The 21,869-nt window shown below is 35.1% G+C and overlaps 1 protein-coding gene across 1 annotated transcript; it reads right to left on the minus strand.

Annotated features, from left to right (window-relative positions):
• Positions 1-594: 594 nt before the first annotated feature.
• On the minus strand, positions 595-21,686 carry LOC115442774 (synaptogyrin). Its single transcript, XM_030167924.2, has 5 exons — positions 21,436-21,686; positions 17,430-17,664; positions 8,441-8,577; positions 6,735-6,912; positions 595-6,022 (listed from the first exon to the last, which is right to left on the minus strand). Exons 1-5 carry the CDS (start codon positions 21,535-21,537, stop codon positions 5,991-5,993), a joined length of 684 nt encoding a protein of 227 aa, XP_030023784.1. The 5' UTR covers positions 21,538-21,686; the 3' UTR covers positions 595-5,990.
• Between the last annotated feature and the right edge of the window lie 183 nt (positions 21,687-21,869).

The following is a 21,869-nucleotide window of genomic DNA, read 5'->3' on the forward strand; positions in this document are numbered from 1 at the left end:
GACGTATATAAATTCTAATAATTTTATGTATAGGTAGGTTATTCTTATCTTACTAATAAGTAATACAAATACAAGTTTGTGAAAATGTTTGGATATTTGTCAAAAGTGAATGCAGAAACAATTTAACGCATTCAGATGGAATTCACTACACAGACCATGACCTGAATTAACCCACAGCCTTTTTATTCCGGTAACTTACTCCCATGTTTTTTTTTAAATAGATGGTGTTATCGTAGTACAGATGGGGCCATGGATCGGTGACTTAGGGCATTTTGTAGCGGCAGAGATTTTTAAAGGGAGCAACGCTTCAAACACCTCCTAGTCTTAACTAATGTCTATTTCGATAGGTAACTAGTTAATTAATTTCTTAAAACAATCAGGTCATAGTATTGAAAATTTAAAGATCGTAGGTATGTTGTGTGTGGGCAATAACGCCTAGGTTTCACCACTTAGGTTTCATATTAGTTTCACCACTCTCCCAATACGGATGACTTTTGGCTCTTATGTCATCAAAAGTAAAATCATCATCTGCCAGAAACGAATAACTTACATTTGATCTAAATACATAGGGTAAGAGAAATAAAACAACAAATCCACATTTATTGTTCCAATTATTTTTTATTTACCATAATGTCATTTGCACATTTATCAAACACTTATAACACATCGAATGAGAATTATATACAAATATAGTTATGACATGCTTTGATATTTGTGCGTTGAAGGATAGGTACATCCGCACCAATATTTTAGCAACGCTTTGAAATGTTTTTTTTTTTTCATAAGACATTCTAATATAAGGATATTTCCCAAAGGTGCATGAGTATTCAATACACCATTGAATGTGTATTCAATACAAGTATTTGTCATAACCAATCAGTAAATTCATTTATTACTGTTACCCTAAAATAAATAAAATTTCTAAGAAAATAAGGCATGCATCAAGATTTGCAAACATCCACAAATAACGTCGGCATACTTTGTTATCCAAAGTGTCTGGATCACAAAAAACTAAGCGATAAATCCGATAAGCTATCGCGTTCCGCGCATGCGTGACTAATGTTATCTAGAGAAATTAGGTCACAATTTGTGTCGACTAAATATTGCACAAATGATAATGTGAAATTTTTTATTAAAGTGTAGATATAGTTGAGTTTTATGTTTCGAATTTGATTTGAAAGTCATATATTAGGAATAATGTGCGACATGAATATATCTTTATACTGCCAACCTATTGAAGAGCAAGTTGCATGCCTGATGGTCACGCCGCCACTGTGGATTACGAGCAAAACTACCCTACGACCCTAGCATGTGACGTAGCAAACACGATACGAAGGTCCGTGTCGTTTAATTGTGATTGGCTGAAAGACCAGCGCGTGAGTCACGTGTTCGTCTATCGACCAATCACAATAAAGCGACAAGGGCTTTCGCATCATGTTTTTCTTTTTTTCTAAGGGGATTGCATTTTGCACTATAAATCACTGCACGCTACTGCACTGAGCTGATGAGGTGCAACGGATACGCAGTGAAGTGCAAGGAAATAATCATTAGGGCTATGTTATTTCCATCCATAACGTAATATGAAGTAGGCGAACAAAAAGCCATTTTGGTCACATTGTGTGGTATTTTGATTAGTTAGAAGATTCAGTTCAGGAGGGGTTTTATTGTGTATACTTGATGCTGGCTTCATTATATTACCAAGATATTTTTTAATGTTACTCAGGTATAGTTTAAGTTCCTGTGACATGCCATAACTATATTTGTAATGTAGGGCTCAACAACAATATCGCAAAATCAACATAAAATAATACCATAAACAATCGTCTTTTATTCATTCGTTGGATACAGAAATTAATTAGAGAATTATCTTGTGTCCTTTCATAAGATTTTTATAGCAGAGCAAACGAGAAGTATAGTAATTTATAACTACCTTTCACAAACACCTGTAATAACGACCCGGTGGATTGTCAACCATTAGGGAAAAGGAAGATTGGGGAAGGGATATGGCCTTCCAGTAATCTTATTGACCGCATGAAGTACAATAGTAAAACTGTTACTTTAAGGGCTTTGTTGTTGAAATGTGGGAATATAAATATCTTAGTTTTATTTTCCATATTATTCTTCTGTGTAGACTGAGGATTCTGCTAATTAATTCCTGTACCCTCACAGCTTACTTTGGTAACTAACATAGTGTCATTATAACTAGAGTAATTAAGAAAAGGAATCAAAATGGCGCCAAGCATCTGTTTTATGAATTTTTAAATTAAAATATCACACTCTTTTCGGAATATGCTTCATAGAGTTCTTGATGACTGCATATAGGTAAAAAAAAAAAAAATTCCCGCCATTTTTTTTCAGTTGACAACACCAACCGAGCCACCATTTTGAATCCTATTCTCTAATTACTATGGTTATAAAACACGTTTGGAATACGCAATCACGTGGAAAATAATATTCAACCGCATATACATCCTTAACATTAAGTATTTCACCAAACACTGAACGACTTTAGCTTTAATATTCAACACTTATTACAATATATTATTTAGAACAGTTTTAGTTTCGAACGCAGGCGGTTGGTAAATTTTATAATTGTGTGCTTAGGTATCTTATTATGATTTTATTTTCGGGTGCATTTACGAGAAAATATTAAAATGTTTTTTAAATTATTATCTTATCACTCGTAATATGTTGCGCCTACATTATTTAAGTTTATTAGAATTACACTAAGACAATAATTCAGCTTGAATTAAAGTCTATTAAGACGTTTTTACACGACGCGCGAAGTTAACACAACAAATATGATTTTATTACATTTCTAGGAGTGCCTTAAAAATTACATATTTTATGGAATAATTCATTATTGTATTCCAAACGCCTGCGCAGAAAACGTAAACAAGTATTATTATCATCAGAACAGACTCAACCTAACAACATAGCGTTACGTTATCTACATCTAGATATTAATGTACTACGTTACAGTAAAATTAGTGTACAGACAAATTTGTTTACAATCGTTAGCAAGTTATGAACAGTACAATGTTTCATCATACATGTATGCTAAGGGCATGGTGTCCAAGACTGGTTCATACTGCATGCTGTCAAGTGCACCTACCGATTTCAATAAGCGACCCTAATCGATGGCGAAAAGGACCAATCAGAATTCAGTTTTTTTAATAACCTTCAAATGATGTATTTTGATTGGTTCATCATGGAATCGAAGATTAGGATTGGGATAGTTTATTGAAATCTCTAGTTTGTCGGGTGATGTCGGTGTTTATACACAACTAAGGCTTATAATTTAAGTTCACCATACGGCCTAGAAGTAGAGGGATAGTCAGAAATGAAGATTTTATCGACTGTAAATGCAAGGTAGCTCTTAACTACCCAGGCGCGCCGGATGTAGTTGTTTTCAGCGACGTTTACTTAGGTCTCCACGTTAATCGATAATATAATATACAATATTTGGGTCTTAAGTCTTATATCTGCCCCCCAGAAATATTGTATAGTTGATTAACCCGACAGATGTTCTAGTGCAGTTTGAAATATTGAGAAACCTGACAGCAGCTTTAGGCGTATATCGCACATCGAGGGAACAGTATCGACTTATTAGTTCTCTTTCGCATAACACCTACGAACACCAAAAGTATAATTCTAAACTGAGAAATCCAAACTTTGGGATGAATTACTCTTAGCTATTAAATTTCTACCATTTTGAACTACAAAATCTACCAAACATTTTGCTGTCCTTTATTTAACAAGTGGTAGGTTTATTATTAACAAACTAAACATACCAAATAGTGTGCATTACGTGATGGCGGTAGAAATCGTGGTAACTTCAATTACGCCTTTATATTTTTCTAGAACATTTTCGAAATTCCCGCCCTTACACAACTGATATGATTTTACAGTTTATTCAGATGTACTCCATTCTCGTAATGGAAGCTTTGAAACGACCAGCGCAGTGTTGCCAACAATAAATGTGAAAATTATACTTAATGAGAAAATAGTACATCCAAATACATTTTAATATCGTGTACATTTATTGCTAAGAATTCTTTACAAATTACAGTGCAAGCTATGGAAGTGATAACGAACTAAGTGCTTGCTAATAAATTATAAGCCTATGTGTTGTGCTGTTAATCGTAGCCACATCACAAAACGTAATTTCTACTATTTTGAACAGATCTTAAAAAAAAATCATATCCGAATAATGTATCAGCTTCAAATTTTTTCCACATATACGCCATGGATTCATAACTTATGAATTTACTAGCAAGCTGACGGCCTAAGCGAATTCCTACAGAGACACATTTTTATCACTACATTTGGTCAGATTTTAATATAACAAAATAAAGATCTCGTTTGTCTATTATTATATATTATAGCATTTTATTATATAAGCCGAAAAATTATACCCTGAATCAAACATTGAAGCATAATTCTTTCTAAAAATATTTGATTATTTAATTACATTTGTCATCGCATTATGAAATTAAAAATGGTATTAGCAATAAAAATGTATCTCAAACCATTACAATTTATTAATACAATTAATAAATACGTCTCAACTAGTATTTAAATATAGGTTTTTAAAAAAATACTATATCTCGCGGATGAAGCGATTAAGTAATACATTTACTAATATAATACTGAACTTTACAGATCATTTTGTTAAGTATCACTTGACGGGGGCTCTTTTTTACTTGTGGACAATTTTTTTTAAATAGATCTTTAATCTTTTAGAGTAATCTCGCCTCTATTGCAACGGCCAATGGTCCAAGTTTAAGTGGAAATTATTTCAAATTGGCGGCTACATTCTGACTATGCCGACCATTATATAACTCACAGCCTAGTGACATTAGAAAAATAGAGCCCCATATATAAACAGCATATTACGCTAAAGCATATATGTGATAAACAACTAATTCAATATACGCATACATTATAGTGATGTCACAAACTTATATCTTAAACACAAAATATCGATATGCTGTTTTAAAAATTACATGCCTAATATAACCCTAATATTATAAGAGATAATTTACTTTTGTCAAGCTTGAATACACGATGCGATGTGATCGTTAAAACGATAATTTGAGATTCTTACATCTAAAGTATAAATATCGATTATGAGATTATCGTTTTTTTTAATCGACCTGAGACTCATATTTATATACAAATATCATGATTTTCGTCTTTTTTTCAACATATTATTTCGTATAGTATAATATCCGTTACATTTTTGCCGAACATTGCCATTAAGTACCAACACTCCACAAAATAATAATCGAGATTCTAGAATCGATATTTCGGATTTGAACGATCACACCGATTTATAAATTGCTTTCGATTATAATTTATTATCTTACACACAATCTACGATGACGTACGAGAATTTGGGTTGGAAATATGGCGACAACATATTATATTTTAGTTCATATAAAGCCCGATAGATGGCACAATATTTCAGCGCGAAAAATATAGCACGTTTACATGATTCACTTTGGTTATATAATTATTTTTTTTTATTATTTTTTTTATATACACACATTAATTACATTACAATATTGGGAATATTGTTCGATTATATTACCTACAAGCAGGTACTGTGAAGCGATACTGTATGTACCACGTACAAGACAGTTACATACAATGTTTCACACTTAGTCATACACGATGTACATTATCCATACTAATTATTAACATCGAAGCTTGAACTAAGTACCTATGTAGATTATTTTTTTTTTTTTAAATAAATGTACAACAAAATCACGTGTTGCAGTCAAAAAATAAATTATATTTGGACAACTAACATACGTATACTACTAAAAAATATATGTCTTCAAAGTATACGACAAAGCGGTAATATTGCGGTTTCCGTCTACACGTACCATAGAGATTATCATAGACATTTCGAGTTGTTCACTTACGGGGCTAATGGCGTTATGCAACAAAAATATTTAATTGAAAAACGTATTGCATATAACTTAGTAGGTCGGAGCTGTGTAGTCGATGTTTCCTGGAAATACAAATAAAATTGAATTAATATGATTAATCGATGATTATAAATATGCATTTAGTGAAAAATATTTTTTGTTCAATTAAAGTCGATGTTTTATCTTAGATGATTACAAATTATTTTTAATATAAATTCATTACTTTTCAGTATAATTAACGCTACTAAAAATATTCTTAAGTGAGGCATTATTTAATTACAGTTACTAACTCCTTTAAAAAGCAAGACATTTTTAACGACTCACAAACAGTTAAGCAAGCGTTAATTCACAACAAGAATACACACATAATTTTTTTAGACAACTCAGAGGTGTGTGCCCGTTTCTTTTGAACCTGCGGACATTCGTCTCCGCAGTCCGTTCCACTCAATAATAATATTGGTATCTATATATATAAAAATGAATCCCTATTTTTCTTGGTCACGCCATCACGCGTGAACGGCTGGACCGATTTCACTTTTTTTTTTGTTGTGCTTATTGTCAGGAGAAAGCTCTTATGAAAGAAAAAATTCAAAAAATTGCGCGGTAAGTTAGAAAATTTAAAAAAACTTAACGAAAATATTAACTTTATACAACTGTCAATTGTTTGAAATAACTGTCAGCGAATGTCATAATGCGCGCTGCAAATTCATAGTTAAGACGGGACAACGTCTGTCGGGTCCACTAGTATCTCAATAAAAAACGTCTATGAATAAGAAAGAGGGTATGAGTACTGACCGGTGGTGGTCTGCGAGAAGGGCGGGTCGCTGTAGACGGGCATGGGGTCGGGCGCGCCGGGGTACGCCACGAAGGCGCCGGGCGACGCGGCGGCCGCGCCCTCCACCTCGTACGCAGGCGCGAACGCCGCCTCCGCGCCCATACGGAACCGCTGGAACGCGAAGAACGCGCACGCCACCTGCACACACCACGTGGTGTTTTTTTTGGTTTGATTTACTCCTGCCCTGGGGAGTCTTGATGTTGCCCGGGAAACATGACATTTACGCGAAACACGCAAAACTCGACCTTATTGACATGAAATATGATGTCATATGGATGTTTATTTTATTTCTCATTTAAATGCACTTATGTATTTTTGGATTTATTCCTACCCTTCTAAAGTGTGTTTAAAACAATCGAAACGTAGATTTAAAACAAGTTATCTTTCGTTTGTGACATAAAAAAAAAATACAGATGACGGTACTCGGTTTTTGTTTATTGAATAGAAATAGAAAAGATAGGAGAAGGCAAAGGCTCTCAGCCATACAGCCTAGCACATGTGTTGCAAAATGTGACAATTCTTTTATCAACCGACTTCAAAAAAGGAGGAGGTTCTCAATGCGATAGATTTTTTTTTGTTTGTTTGGTATAATAGCCGGCAAACATATTAACCATACTACTGAGTGGTACAGGAATTTGTGCGTAGTAGCGTGCTCAAGATGTTTGCCGGCTATTATAGGTGCCTGAAAAGTCTAAAATATTTTTTTAATATCATTAAGCAATCATTCCATTACATATAATTAAAACCATAAATATATAATAATCATATGAAATAAATTCTTTTTAAAATAAAATTAATTATCTTAATTGTGATTTAAATGCTCATACAGAGAAATGTATTTTTTAATTTTACATTTTTGTTACGTAAATTAAATCAAACTTGCGAGTTATTTTAAGCAACACATTTAGCAAGTTACACAAAATATATGGACCAATGACAGTCAAGGCCGCACGGTAACTGTTAACATAATGATTTTCCTTTATCTTATCAACCGCTTTACTTAAACTATAAACCTTCTCATAATTTGCTTGTATGAACGAAATGTAAAAGTATAAACGATACATATGGTATTTTAAAACAAAATATATTAACAATCTTTTGAAAAAGTAATATTTTAATAAAATAAATTTCTATATTCAATAAAATTAATGTCAATGTAATTTTTACAATCCTTCAGATATTGTCTCTTTATAATGAGGCAGGAAAATAGATCAATTATAATACAACTGTATCATAAACTTTGATGGAAGAACTGACTTTGATACACGCAATATATCACATACACCTAAAGAATCTGCAACATTTCAATACATAAAACGTAAATTGAAACAAAGATTTTTCTGAACATGTTAAGGGAACCTTTTTTTTATTATCGAACCCCGCAATCAGTCCTGGGGATAAACAGCGAATAAGATACTCTAATCCCACGGCTTAACGACTGCAGGGTCCTGACGGAAAGATGGGAAGGGATATGTGGGGGAAGGAAAAGGAACCTTCTTTGGTTGGGCGAAGGGGAGAAGACCAGGAAATGTTCGCGAGCACTCATAGGCCTCAATGTGTAGTTACAAGCATGAGGTATACGGGAATGTATGCCTAGGGCCGTGACAAAAGACCGAGCGCACATGAATTGCCTCCGGAGAGGTTCAAGTCGGTTACATATACTCACCCAAGCGAATATAGAGAAGAAGCAGAAAGCGATGGCGCCCTGCATGTTGTTCGCAGTGCCGACCGGCGGCTTGTCCGTCTTGCCCCACGCGTTCGACAGGTAGCAGAAACCGACGAAGTACAGGAACGCCCAGAACGCTGCAACAAATCACATGACATAATCATCACCCACATAAAGTACCACATAAAACTGCTAAACATAGGACTCCCGCAAAGATTTTCATACGACATCACATGACATTTATAGGTTAATTTATTACTAAAAAGAGAAGGTTAAACAGCCAGGAGTCTGGAAATTGTGCTCGATATGACGATAGGCTCGTCTCAATCAAGTCATGGGACGAAACACACATAACGACAAGTGGGTGCTCTGGTTGCAACTCTGTTTATCCCTTCGGGTATAATGACGGAGGTGAGAATGTTTAGAAAAGGAAGTACTTCCTCGAAATAAAAATCTCAAAGGAACCTCTCTATTTTCCTTAAAAAGCAATCCATCGTCCGATAAAATATCTTCATAAGATAACTTCAATGGGTTTCTCCATTATCGCCTGCCACAATAGACAGAATAATATACAAACACCTTTCCCCATATGCAATTTACTCAAATAGATTATCAGTATTTTTTTAAAAGATTTTTTTGACAAATTCTTATTCTCTAAGGAGTTTTTAAACAGAATAAAAGAATGAATAAGTTATTACGACTTGAAGCCGAGATTGGCTCGGAACACAGTCGCCCGAGGCTACCGTCCGAAATGATTTTGCCTTAAAGTTGTCCAAACTAAAAAGGAATTAATTAACAAAGATCAAAAAGGGTAGAAGAACAAGGACACGAGTTGTTTGTACTGCTAGTTGCCTGGGCCTAAGGCCTTTTAAAATGAATTATTTTATTCTAATGTAAATAGAAACGGCGACAGTCTAGTTGGGTGTGGTGTGGGTGTATTCTTTGTGAATTATCGGTTACTTTAACGATGAAGGAAAACATCGTGAGGAAACCTGCAAATCTGAGAAATTCTCTATAGGAATTTTGAGGGTGTGTGAAGTCTACCAAGCCGCACTAGGCCAACATGGTAGACTAACGCCTAATCCCTCTCAGTAGTAGAGGAGGCCCGTGTCCAGTAGTGGGACAGTATATAATACAAGACTGATATTATATTTTATAATGTAAATAGAAAAAAAAAATACACATTGCAACGACGAATGCCGGATATTTTGAATTTACTTTGCAATATCGTTAGTAACAACGTTGAGCAATCGCGCAATTTCCTGTATTCGGATGTAATTTTAACTTCATGCGTAGTAAAATGTGATTACAAATTTTATATCTTAACTAGCTATTGCTCGCGGCACCACACGCGTATAAAGTTTTTCCAGCATAAAAGTCTTGCTATATGCTGTGTTCTTTACAGGGTCTTAAACTATCTCCATACCAAATTTCATCGAAATCCGTTAGGTAATTTTTGAGTTTATTGCATTCAGACCGGCAGATAGATGGTATTATATGACTTGGTATCTGACGTAAACCCATTATTAACTTTGCATTCGTAGAGTGCACGTCACGCGCGTCGCTTAAAACGAAAAAGTAGTTCTAACGTGTGCCGCAAGATGGCACTATTCAAAGGGTCAGTAATTCTGCACGATTACGATCAGCAGGATAACCTACTTCCAAACGTAATGATTAATTTTGTGTAAATAAACATACAAAATCAAAACCCCTCAAATTCGACAATATATCCATTCTGCTCCTCAAGCCAAAACTATGACAAATCCGTTTTTTACTACATTATTTATTCTCTGTGGTAGGTTTACTATACCATAACTTTGTTTATTAATCAAGGAGCAATGTGCATGCACTGAGAAAACATAAGTTTTTTTTAAATTTCCGATAACATAACCGCAATAGGGAAGTCAATCGAACAAAAAGAAATAGCAACGTGTAAACCTTTTTCAACACAAAGCGAGCTATTCCAAATAAGAGACGTAAAGAATACGTGAAGCGAAAAGGCGGTCGCTAAAGAAATGTACTTCTGGAACAAATATTTTCCACACAAAGGGAAGTTTTATCTCAAATCACACGATAGCATCAAAGCAATTAAACGACGGAAATAAACTGGCACAAATAAGTCGTAAAAGTATTCATTGACAGACAATGAGTAACAGTTTATTGCTAAGTTAATGGACTAGTAAACACTTATCCCAACCTGATTCGGTGATAGACAAAGCTATATACTATAGATTTTGCTATTAGGATTGTTAAGGAAAAAGTAGGAACTGCAAAAATTGACAAAATACAAAATAGAGTCCGTGGACTTTTGGCAATTTATGTACAGATGATTGATAGTAAATAGATTGTTAAAAAATTTTGGAAAAGAAAAAAAGACTATAATATCGACGGTTGAAAGGCTAATTGAATTGAGCGACATTTTTTTGGGATACTAAGTTTCATACATATTACATATTTAAAATCAGCACTTTTTCTATGTATTTTTTAACCTAGTTAAAGTTTTTCTAAACCTAGTTATTATTTTATTTATTGATAAGCGGCGATGGCCTAGTTGGGTGTGGAACGGACTGCCAAGACGAATGTCCGCACGTTTAAATCCCAAGGGCACACACCTCTGACTTTTCTAAAACCATGTGTGTATTCTTTGTGAATTTATCGTTCGCTTTAACGGTGAGGGAAAACATCGTGAGGAAACCTGCACATCTGAGAAGTTCTCTATAGGAATTTCGAAGGTGTGTGAAGTCTACCTATCCGCACTAGGCCAGCGTGGTGGACTAAGGCCTAATCCCTCTCAGTAGTAAAAGAGGCCCGTGCTCAGCAGTGGGCAAGTATATAATACAGGGCTGATATTATTATTATTATATAAGTTTCATACATATTTAAAATCAGCACATTTTTCTATGTTTTTTTTAACCTAGTTAAAATATTTCGAAAAAAAAAATGTCGCTTAAGTCAATTAGCCATTCAACCATCGATATTATCTATCGGATGCACAACCACAATATCTAGGCTAAAGAATGGATGAGCTTGAAAAGTAATTTTCACGTAAATTAAATTTCTGTAAATCCCCTCTTTAACCACCGCTTCACTAAAGCTCCTTAAACTATTTTTCAAAAGATATTGCAGATGATGTAAACAGCACGTCTTGGCTAACGTTTTGAGATAGCCCGGTAAAATTTAATTCTTAATCAAAACGGATGAAACGGATGAAGAAGAATTAAATTCCTATTATGCACCGAATAAAATTTTGTTTTTTAAGAAGTTTTAAGTTACCTTTTGCAAAAGGCCCGTAGTCATGGCGAAGCGTACATAGAAACAGATAACTAGATTCTCCCTTCCCTTTTAGATTTACTTATGTAATATGTTTGCCTTAGTTTTTGTTTTTTTTTTAAATTGGCCGCGATATGTTAACTAAGAAATTTCTTTTGCCTCGGGTTCTTTTGGAAAATTTCGCCTTTCCCCATTGAAAGACAATGTTTCAATAATCAACACCGAAAGAATTCAATACGTGGGCACTGGACAGTGAGAAATGAATATATTATGTATGAGAAAAGTAACTGTAAGCACCGGTCAGTTCTAAAGTTGCTTACGGCCCGATCATTTATTCATGAATATCATTGAAGAATGTAGATCGATATTTTAAAATACTAACGTTCCATTTGAAACTGATCACGATCTCTTACATTTTTGATTACTTGTTTTAGCAGTAGAAAATTGACTTTCATCCGCCATTGTTTTCAACATAACGACTGTAATGTCATTATTTGTAAAAATCTTATAATAATAATGTATATAATAATATCAGCCCTGTATTACATACTGTCCCACTGCTGGGCACGGGCCTAGGCCTTAGTTCAGAACGCCGGCCTAATGCGTATTGGTAGACTGATAAAAATTCTTATATTGATTGTCAATTGTCCGCGCTTCGACCTGGTAATCAGAATCCTTTGAACTCAATTGCATAAACTACTAACTATCTATGACCCAATAATAACAAATTGGACATAAAATTAATCATCAATTAGCTCAAACACCAGTTCAATGGTTCTTGATTTAATTGTTTTAGCTATTAATGAGGTTAATTTGCAGTTAGGTCCTTTAGACAATAGTTAAGATAAACAATAGGTTATTGATTTGTTAATTGGCAAAATACCTTTCGAATTTTTTTTAGCCTAAAACCTCTGATAGCCATTATCAAAACAGCTAAGGTCAGGGCCGTATTCCTTCTACGAGAGTACAGCCGTCTTTTTGCAATCACGGGCGTTCTAATCGAAGGTCAGTTTTAATGACCGTATAGGCAATTTATGACTCTCTTACTTATCGGCTATCGAAGCTGTCCTTCGAATAAAACTCCCGTAAATGCAAAAATACAGATTCGCCTCTATAGTCGGAATAGGGCTCTCTGACCTTGATTACAAAACTGATGACTCAAAAACAAGCAAATCCCGCTAAACATCCTTAATATCTTTGTAAAAATACAAACATTTATTTATGCAGACGGTACAAAAGGTTAATTAAGCATTGAAGAACATCTCGTGCCAGATGGATGTTTTTATGTGCAGTAGACGCAAAATCCCCGTCGCGAGGTTTCATTACATTCGCGCTTTATTAGACCTATTCAAGGCCTCGGCCGAAAAATATGAACGACTTGCTTTTGCACACGTCTTCGCAAACGGGAGGTCTTTTTGGGGAAAAAATAAACAGTCTGAGTAAAATATAGGCAATATCAATAAGCCATGAAATTTTCAATTAGTGGAAGATCCTTTCGAATCGGTAGACTAGTTTTATAGTTTTAAAGATTACTTCGTAGTTCGTACAAACACTAGCATACTTCACTTCTTTACACTAGACTCAGTAGTATCATATGCATATCATTTAACCACGTTGTGTAACTACCCGTTAGAGCGTGACGTCAAATGTTGGTACAGAATATTGCATCCGACATTGGTGCAGAGTTAGCCACTGTAATTAATATGGGTGTTGGTTGGCAAAATATTTCTTCAGCTTTATAATGTCGAATAGCGAAAGGCGTATTCCATTGGTTGATGTAATTTGCTGTAAACACCAGCTGATCTAGGACGTAATGCTGAATTAGAACGTTCCAATAGTGCAGGAATTTTATAACATTTACGGTGTATTTTATATAGACTACACTTACATCAGTTTGTACTGTAACGTGCTAAAGGAGTATACGAATTTTATATTTTTTAAAACGGGGTCAGCAAATTGATCCCACTGCACCTGATGGTAAGTGGAACGGGGTCCAGATGGTGTTGACTGATGTTTATCATTCGCCAATCGACACAATAGGGGACCGGCCTATGCTTGATTTTGTACATTATTCTATATGTAATGGTTAATAATACGAAAAAGAAACACTGCTGCGAAAACTGCATAAAAATTGGTTAAAAAATGAGCGAGCAATTCATATTTAAAATATTATAATGTACAGAAGTGGGCGCGATGTGGGGATATCGCTTCATCTCTTTCTTTCGCACGCGTCGTAATTCCCGATGACGTCACATGTGGGTATTTCGTCTCTTTTCTGTTTCTTGTAAATTACCCTTTCCACCGAAATTCAAAGACTTATAACTTGTTGATTTTTTACCGGATTTTAATAATTCTTTCTGTGTTATAATTTATAATATGTAAATATTTGATAATAGTAAAGAACAAAAATGAGTCCGGTACCCTATTATGCCGGCCTGTTTAAAACCAATATACAATGTGGTATATTACACGTTCTTTGACAAAGAAATGACCCAAAATCTCTCCAACATTAAATGTACAATCAAATTATCTGGCCCAGGTATTTTACGGCATTTGACCTTTGGCGTCGTGTGTACAATGCACCTGATACCCATCGCCGCGTTAATAGGGTCAATTAGTGTGACCTCAAATCCAATTTGTTACGAGAAACTTTTGATTTTATGTCGATTTTGTCCAGTCTGTTAATGCTTGAATATTGTAAGACGGATTAAACACATATAAGCGTGGCGAAATGTGGAAGTATTGGATCCACTTCTATTTCTTCGAAGCAGGTATAGAGTAGGTATAAAGGCTTTTCATTCAAGGTTTAATTTATAAATCAATATATCTATACAACATTACTGATGCAGTTGAATGATTGGAATCTTACTAATATTATAAATTCGAAAGGTTGCGAAAATGTTTGGATGTATGTTAGAAATGTATGTCACAAAGACTACTTTTTATCCCGGAAACTTGCTCCTGTGGGAAATAACAGGATATTTTAAATATATTGCGCTGGTGTCACACATAAGGCGCGATTTATAAATCACTACAGTATTTTCGAGATGTTTTTTAGAGAGAGTCTTTCAACCAGGCGAAGCCGCGTACAACACTTAGTACTTTATATATTTATTTTATTCCATTATATTTCGGATATCGAGTCGCTTCCAATAGGTTGATCTAGAAGTCTTCGAGGAAGGCCCATGTTCAGCAGTTGAGATCTTGCGACTGATGATGATATTTCGGATACATAATTAGTGAAAAAAATACCAATATAACAATATGATGCGGCATGGGTGCCGGGAGCGGGGTGCAAGGGGGTGCAAATGCATCCCCCTCTCCGGAATAAATGACAATAAAAATAGCTGAATGACAATGGAAACTATGGACCACAGAGGTTTTTTTATGGTTGAGCATATGTAAAGAACAGGAGGATTTTTAATTGAAAAAAAAAATTAATGTTATTTTGTAGTACCTATTTATCCATGTACCCCCCTAAAAGTAATCTCGGTGGCGTCTATGTGATGCAGTGTTTTTATACACAGCTAAAGGCTAGCAAGTAGCTAGTGACAAATTGGGTCACCTAGTGGCTATTGCCGTCCCTCGACAGCGGGCACCCGATAAAAGTGTAATTATTGTACGTACGTTGTCAACCTTTGTGAAAAGGGCAGGTGGGGGAAGAAGGGAGTGTGTGCTTCAGGCAAACCTACTTGAAGCACCAAACGCTTTAGCAAAATTGTTACCACGGTTTTTAGTGATATGATCCAACTACAGCGCGGTGACGTTAATACTCAAACACAATACAGTTATAGCAACATTTTTACTATAACCAGTATATGACAAAAAAAATCTGATTCACTCTCTAATTCCCATTTATTTTTTTTATTTAGGTTCTTTTAATGTCTAATTGCCATTTAGTTCTTGTTGATTGTGTCCCTCATGTTTCCTAACATGGGCTCATTATTGTTCATGCTTTCATACATTTGCATACATTTATGGTTATCATATTGGGCTTTAATCTGGTATGAGCACCTTTATCCTATGCTTACATAACAAAAACAGATTGTTTTTTAATTTTACATTTATTAGCACCTTTAATTAGGTTTAGATTAGAAAGATTTAAGTTTAATTCGTTGTCAATTGTTTAATATGAAAAGTGTACGAATAAACTTATAATACCATAAGTTTTGACAGGCGATATAGGCCTATGAGTACATTACATAAATTCAGTACAAATGTCAACTGGCAGGCTGTATTGTGTAACGGGTGTGGCGAAGGCAAGATGCCGTATTTTTTCATACGTCTGGCACCATGCCAGGTGTTGAGGGACATTGTATGGGAGCCTGGCAACAGGAGTGCATTGCCTATCATGATAATGTTCAGGTAGTGCCAAAAATATCAAGGACAGTATGTTTATAATAAATTGGATAATACCGATTATCGTAATACATAATTCATATAATATGTACCTATATACATACTATTATGTTAATAGAGTAGCGAATCAAAGCTGACTGAGTTGACTGACTACGTCGGTACGCGGTACCAATACGACTACGGAGCTGAGGTCCTGGGTTCGAGTCCCGGGTGGGGCCAAAATAACGGTGACGAGATTTTTTCATCTTAAAAATTACTTAGTCGCAGCTTAGAGTCAGGAAATTGGCGGTGTGATATCCCCGTGTCTCGGAAAGTAGAAACAGCCGTTTGTCCTGTGCCTAATCTCTCTCCGAACATGTCAGATTGCCGACTCACTGGACTATGAGTTAAGGAACAGAGAGTGCATCTGTGTATTGCGCACACACTTGTGAACGATAATATCTCCTGCATATCTGACTGATCTCAATTTAGATTGGTCGCCATGGCCAAAATTGCGCTAAAAGGGATTCATTCATGCATCGAACCCAACACATGCTTGATCACACATACTATACTGATCATAAATTGAGTTCCACTAACGAGTATTAATAAAGAGATGCCCAGACATTAGCATTATGTCGGCAGCCTATTGTGATCGAACCTCTTTGAGTTATTTCAAACGTTTTTCACTAGAAATACTTTCTTTCTTAATAGACAAGGTGTATATTAGATTCTCGCACACGAGGGATCTAAGTTCTAACACAAAGAAAACGTTTTTTATTGCGTTGCCAACGATATAGGGACCTGAGGGTTAGCAAGTATACTCCGAGCAGCTTCGTTCAACAAGATATCCACGGGCCGTCCCGTAAGCGACGAAGGCCACCGTGGGCTTGGGTTGGTATGGCGTTGTAGGGTGTACATAGGGTGAGGGACTCGGCCCAATGCTTACTCGGATTGCTATACTCCCAAGAGTGGACATTGGGCCTTAAGACCGCTGAAACCAAACCCTACCATTCCACTTATACCCCAGGGTTGGGAAGTAGCCATTACACGCGCGTTTTTCTCACGAAAAAAAGGTTACCCATTATGACCGTCCGTTGACTGCAAGTGCAGGACTACAGCCAAGACACTGCTTACCGTGAAGTTGAGCACTTGAAACTCTAACTAAAGCCTGGTTCGGACTACGCTTGTGTTTTAGTCGAGTAGCATTTAATTTAGTAACTAAACGCGTTTGTACTTATTAACTCGACAAAATATTCCGTGTTAAGACACTTTTAGTTACAAAGTTACCAGCGCAAAGGTACTATAGTGCAGTCCGAACCAACCTCAACACATAGTTAAAAGACACAACACATACCAGTTCTTACATAAACCCACTTACCAGAGAATCCCATGTCAGCCAATACGTAGTGCTTCCTAGTTTTCACAGAGGACATCTGCTCGAACAGATATTCTCCGACGATGAAAATGATGGCTGCGATGAAGGCTATCACCGAGATGCCGACGCCGTAGTTGCAAGCGTTGGTGTCATCGTTGTACACGCAATGCTCTTTACCATCTTCCGTGGTATGCCAGCCCTTGGCCGATATACAGCCCATCACGATCACGCTGAATAACTGTGGAAAAGGTCAATAATGATCAGAGGCGGCTTTATCTATAGTGCAGGGTGTGCGCTGCACACGGGTGCAGTGTGTTAGAGGGCGCCGAGCGTCGCTCGCTACACGTTCATAGACATACGTCGCTCGCGACACCGGCGCTCTCAAACAACCTGCGCCCTTACTAAGGCTTTACTTTTTTTACTTTACACAATAACTTTTATTTAATATTATCATATTTATTAAAGATTAAATTGTCTCCTAGGGGTCGCCAAGGAATTTCTTGCACACTGGCGGCACATGAGCTAGAGCTACCTCTGATAATGATAAAGGTAAATAAGGAAATATGTTAAAATCCGGACACCAATCGGGTGTAGTAGACTTCAGGAGATCGACACTGCCGTGCCTGTCTATAAAAAGGTACTGGCGTTGTAAAATACGACTGGTACATTGGATATTTTAATACATAACTCATTGTGGTCAAATAATATAAAAAACAGTTCTTCAGTTCCCAAAATGTAGCGCTATTTATTTATGAGGCGAATATATCTCGTATGTCGTTAACTGGCAGACATAACACAACAGATTACAGAACATTATCGTGATGAGTATTCTTTGCAGATCGTGTTATATATTTTGATCATAATATCAGATACATATATCGCAGTTTAAAACATTAGTAACACGCGAATGTTCTAGAATTGTAGTCAATGCACGTTGCAATAACATGTCAAGGGCTTTAATATAGACGAGATTGATGTTAAATTCAATGAAGTTCTATTACAGAGCGTTCCGTAAGCAAATAGTAGGAACACGACGATATAGGTATTGTATTAGCGTAGATAAAAATACTATCTCATCTGTTTGATTCCTTTTTATATTGACATCTATTTCGCGTAGATTAGCGTCAATTTTTCCCATTAATATATCGGAGAGAGTTTTAGAGCTCATATATTCAGCGACATTACGAGAACGTTTTTATACTATGACTATAGTTAAATCACCCCAAGGCTTGTTTAGATAGCATGTTTTCTCTATTAAATCGTGTTCAAAGGTTACTAACGATGCATGTTCGACGCAGGTATTGTCAGCTCTACTAATATGGGCAGACAATGGTAATTAGACATAAAGATTAGTTAGCTATCTATAATTCTGGGTAACAAGGCATCTAAATCTGTGTGCAAAATGCCTAATACCAATGTTAATGAAAAACAAACATTTGCACAATGAAATTAAAATATAACTAAATACAAATGAAATACATCTGTAAATTAGGAAGCTAATCTATACTATTATATAAAGCTGAAGAGTTTGTTTGTTTGTTTGTTTGTTTGAACGCGCTAATCTCAGGAATCCGGTCCAAATTGAAAAATTCTTTTTACGTTGGATAGCTCTTTGTTCGTGGAGTGCTATAGGCTATATATCATCACGCTATACCCAATAGGAGCGGGGCAGTAATGGCTAATCTCAGGAACTACCGGTCCAAACTGAAAAAATCTTTTTACGTTGGATAGCCCTTTGTTCGTGGAGTGCTATAGGCTATATATCATCACGCTATACCCAATAGGAGCGGGGCAGTAATGGCTAATCTCAGGAACTACCGGTCCAAACTGAAAAATTCTTTTTGCGTTGGATAGCCCTTTGTTCGTGGAGTGCTATAGGCTATATATCATCACGCTATATTCAATAGGTGCGGAGCAGTAATGTCTAATCTCAGGAACTACCGATTTGAACTGAAAAAATATTTTTGTGTTGAATAGTCCTTTGTTTGTGGAGTGCTCAAAGTTATATATATCGCTATGACCAATAGGAGCGGAGCAGTAACGAAACATGTTGCAAAAACGGGGAAAATTATGAGTTTTGAGAGCTTCCGTTGCCTGCGCTGCGTAAACGGTTAAAGTTATGCAACAATGATGTATGACGGGAATGTTTCACTTAAAAAGTTCTAAAAAATATATTATAGAAGAAAGTCCCCCGCTGCATCTGTCTGCCTGAACGTATTAAACTCAAAAACTACCCAACGTATTAAGATGAAATTTGGTATGGAGACAGTTTGAGACCCTGGGAAGAACATAGGCTCCCGGGAAACTACTACTTTTATAACGGAAAACTTTAGCCTGAAAAACTTTATAACGCGGGCGGAGCCGCGGGCAAAAGCTAGTATATCATATAAGAGACAAGTTTGTTAATTTTATGTATGCACTGATAATACAGACAGCCAAGGATGAGTCACACTGTATGGACAAAAAGGTCATGGCATACAAATGCATTATATTTCTTTCATGATTTTTATTTATTCCTATAACAAAAATCTTGCATAAATAGTTATTTTGAGCCAAATACAAGAAACTGGCATGAGAAAGCCTTGTTAATTTTATAATTGGTTCAATATTTGATTGGCTGGAATAAATTAAATGAACAAGATCTTTTCTGTTTTATTACCAATATCTACTCCAATAAAAAATCATTAAAATAAATTAGTGTACTAAAGTTATATGGTCTAAACATTGCTACTCTGTATATATTCAAGAAACTTGTGTGAAAAAGCCTTGTTAAATATTATAACTGGCTCAAACTTTTGGTTGGCTGGAATACATTAAATGAACAAGATCTTTTCTGTTTTATTTTCAATATTTAGTAAAATAAAAAATATTATTAAAATAAATGAGTGTGCAATAATTATATTGTTTAAATGTTGCTATTCTGTATATGAGATTAGTAAGTGGAGTAAGGTTAAAAGGAAGCAAAATTATATATAATACAAATCTACTATAATACTTTCTATAAGTATCAAAACTTAATCCTTTTTTGAGTATTACCTTAGGTGAAAGATTCATATAGCTAAAATATTTATTTTTATTTGTATTTAAATCAGTTATTATCTCTTAAAATTACTAAATTTGCATTACAAATATTATTAATAAGTAGCCATTGCAACTTAAATAGCAAATCAATAAAACTACTAAACTACTCATTTCTTCCTTGTTTCAATAATAACACCAATAATATAACATATTATAACAAAATATACAATTGAATTTTAGATAAACAGCTGCATATATGTATATATAATATCACTTTACTATAATCACATGCATTTTAAAGTCATAGTGACATACCTCCCTCTGCAATGTGGATTAGAAATAATAATTAGGACATGTTATTGTACCTATGTAAAATAGGATAATTATACAATAAAATATAAATTCTGTATCTTCGCACCAGCAAAGACCATTTACTGTTTACCACAAAGTAAAATTAATAACATAGTTTAATTATTTATATTTATTTGTCAATATTTTTTTTATTGCTAACAAATACATACCAAAAGCAACCTATTGAAATGTTGCTAAGCTATATATATATATATATATGTGTACATTGCATATAGTATGTATTTGCATTCTATGTGTAAATGGATTATGTTCTTGCTTGTGTAGGCGGGGTTATAATTATTTGACTAAATATGTACTAATATAAATTACTTTACTCATATTAAACCCAAGATAATATTAGCAGAATTATGAAATTTTGTTTTTAAATTTTTTATTTAAGTACATAATTACTTCATTGTTTTGTTTTTTCTTGTATAAATTACTCCGTTGGCTATGCTCACTTTAGTAATTCGGACATTATTAGTAAACAAATTAGTACAAAAATTACGTATATAAAAAATAATTTGTCAGAATAGTCGTAACCGATATGACTTGTAAAAATGTTCAAATGCGCAAGTTGTTTTGCGCTGTAAAGGGCCGTAATAATATTGGGGCTCTAGAATTCGACGTAACTTACCCAGCAAACCGCCCTTACAATTACTGGAGGCCTTTGTATGAAGGCCTGAGGGTCGAATGCCCCGCCGGCCTTACCGCCTCCATACGCGCCAGTTGAATCCATTTTTCTCACTTTAGAATAAAACTCCTAAATGCACAACGGAAGCAAACCGTCCATGAATGGCTCTATAAAATTTGACCTCTTCTCACTCTAAATTTGTAATATCGATCGCGCAGCTGAAATTCACAGATGACAGCAGGAAAATCTGGGGATAGTGTTGTGCCGCTATGAACAATCGATTAAAGGAATTTTATATCAATTGCAAATCATCTTTTAGGTGTTTTAGGTGAACAAAATGATTACAACACGCTATTTAAATTGTTCTTCTCAGATATAATTAAATGGTAGTTTCGTATTAAAAGATTTTTAATATATTTTCTTACAAAGCAATAGAT

Source organism: Manduca sexta, chromosome 12 (assembly GCF_014839805.1).
Source record: "Manduca sexta isolate Smith_Timp_Sample1 chromosome 12, JHU_Msex_v1.0, whole genome shotgun sequence".
NCBI lineage: Eukaryota > Metazoa > Arthropoda > Insecta > Lepidoptera > Sphingidae > Manduca > Manduca sexta.

Bases quoted from the DNA above. Each gene is read 5' to 3' on its own strand.
- LOC115442774 (XM_030167924.2), bottom strand. From the start codon at position 21,537: ATGGATTCAACTGGCGCGTATGGAGGCGGTAAGGCCGGCGGGGCATTC. The intron at 17,665-21,435 runs GTAAGTTACGTC...CCTTTTCCACAG, and splicing joins TTGTAAGGGCGGTTTGCTGG to TTATTCAGCGTGATCGTGAT. The intron at 6,913-8,440 runs GTGAGTATATGT...TGGTGTGTGCAG, and splicing joins TCTTCTCTATATTCGCTTGG to GTGGCGTGCGCGTTCTTCGC.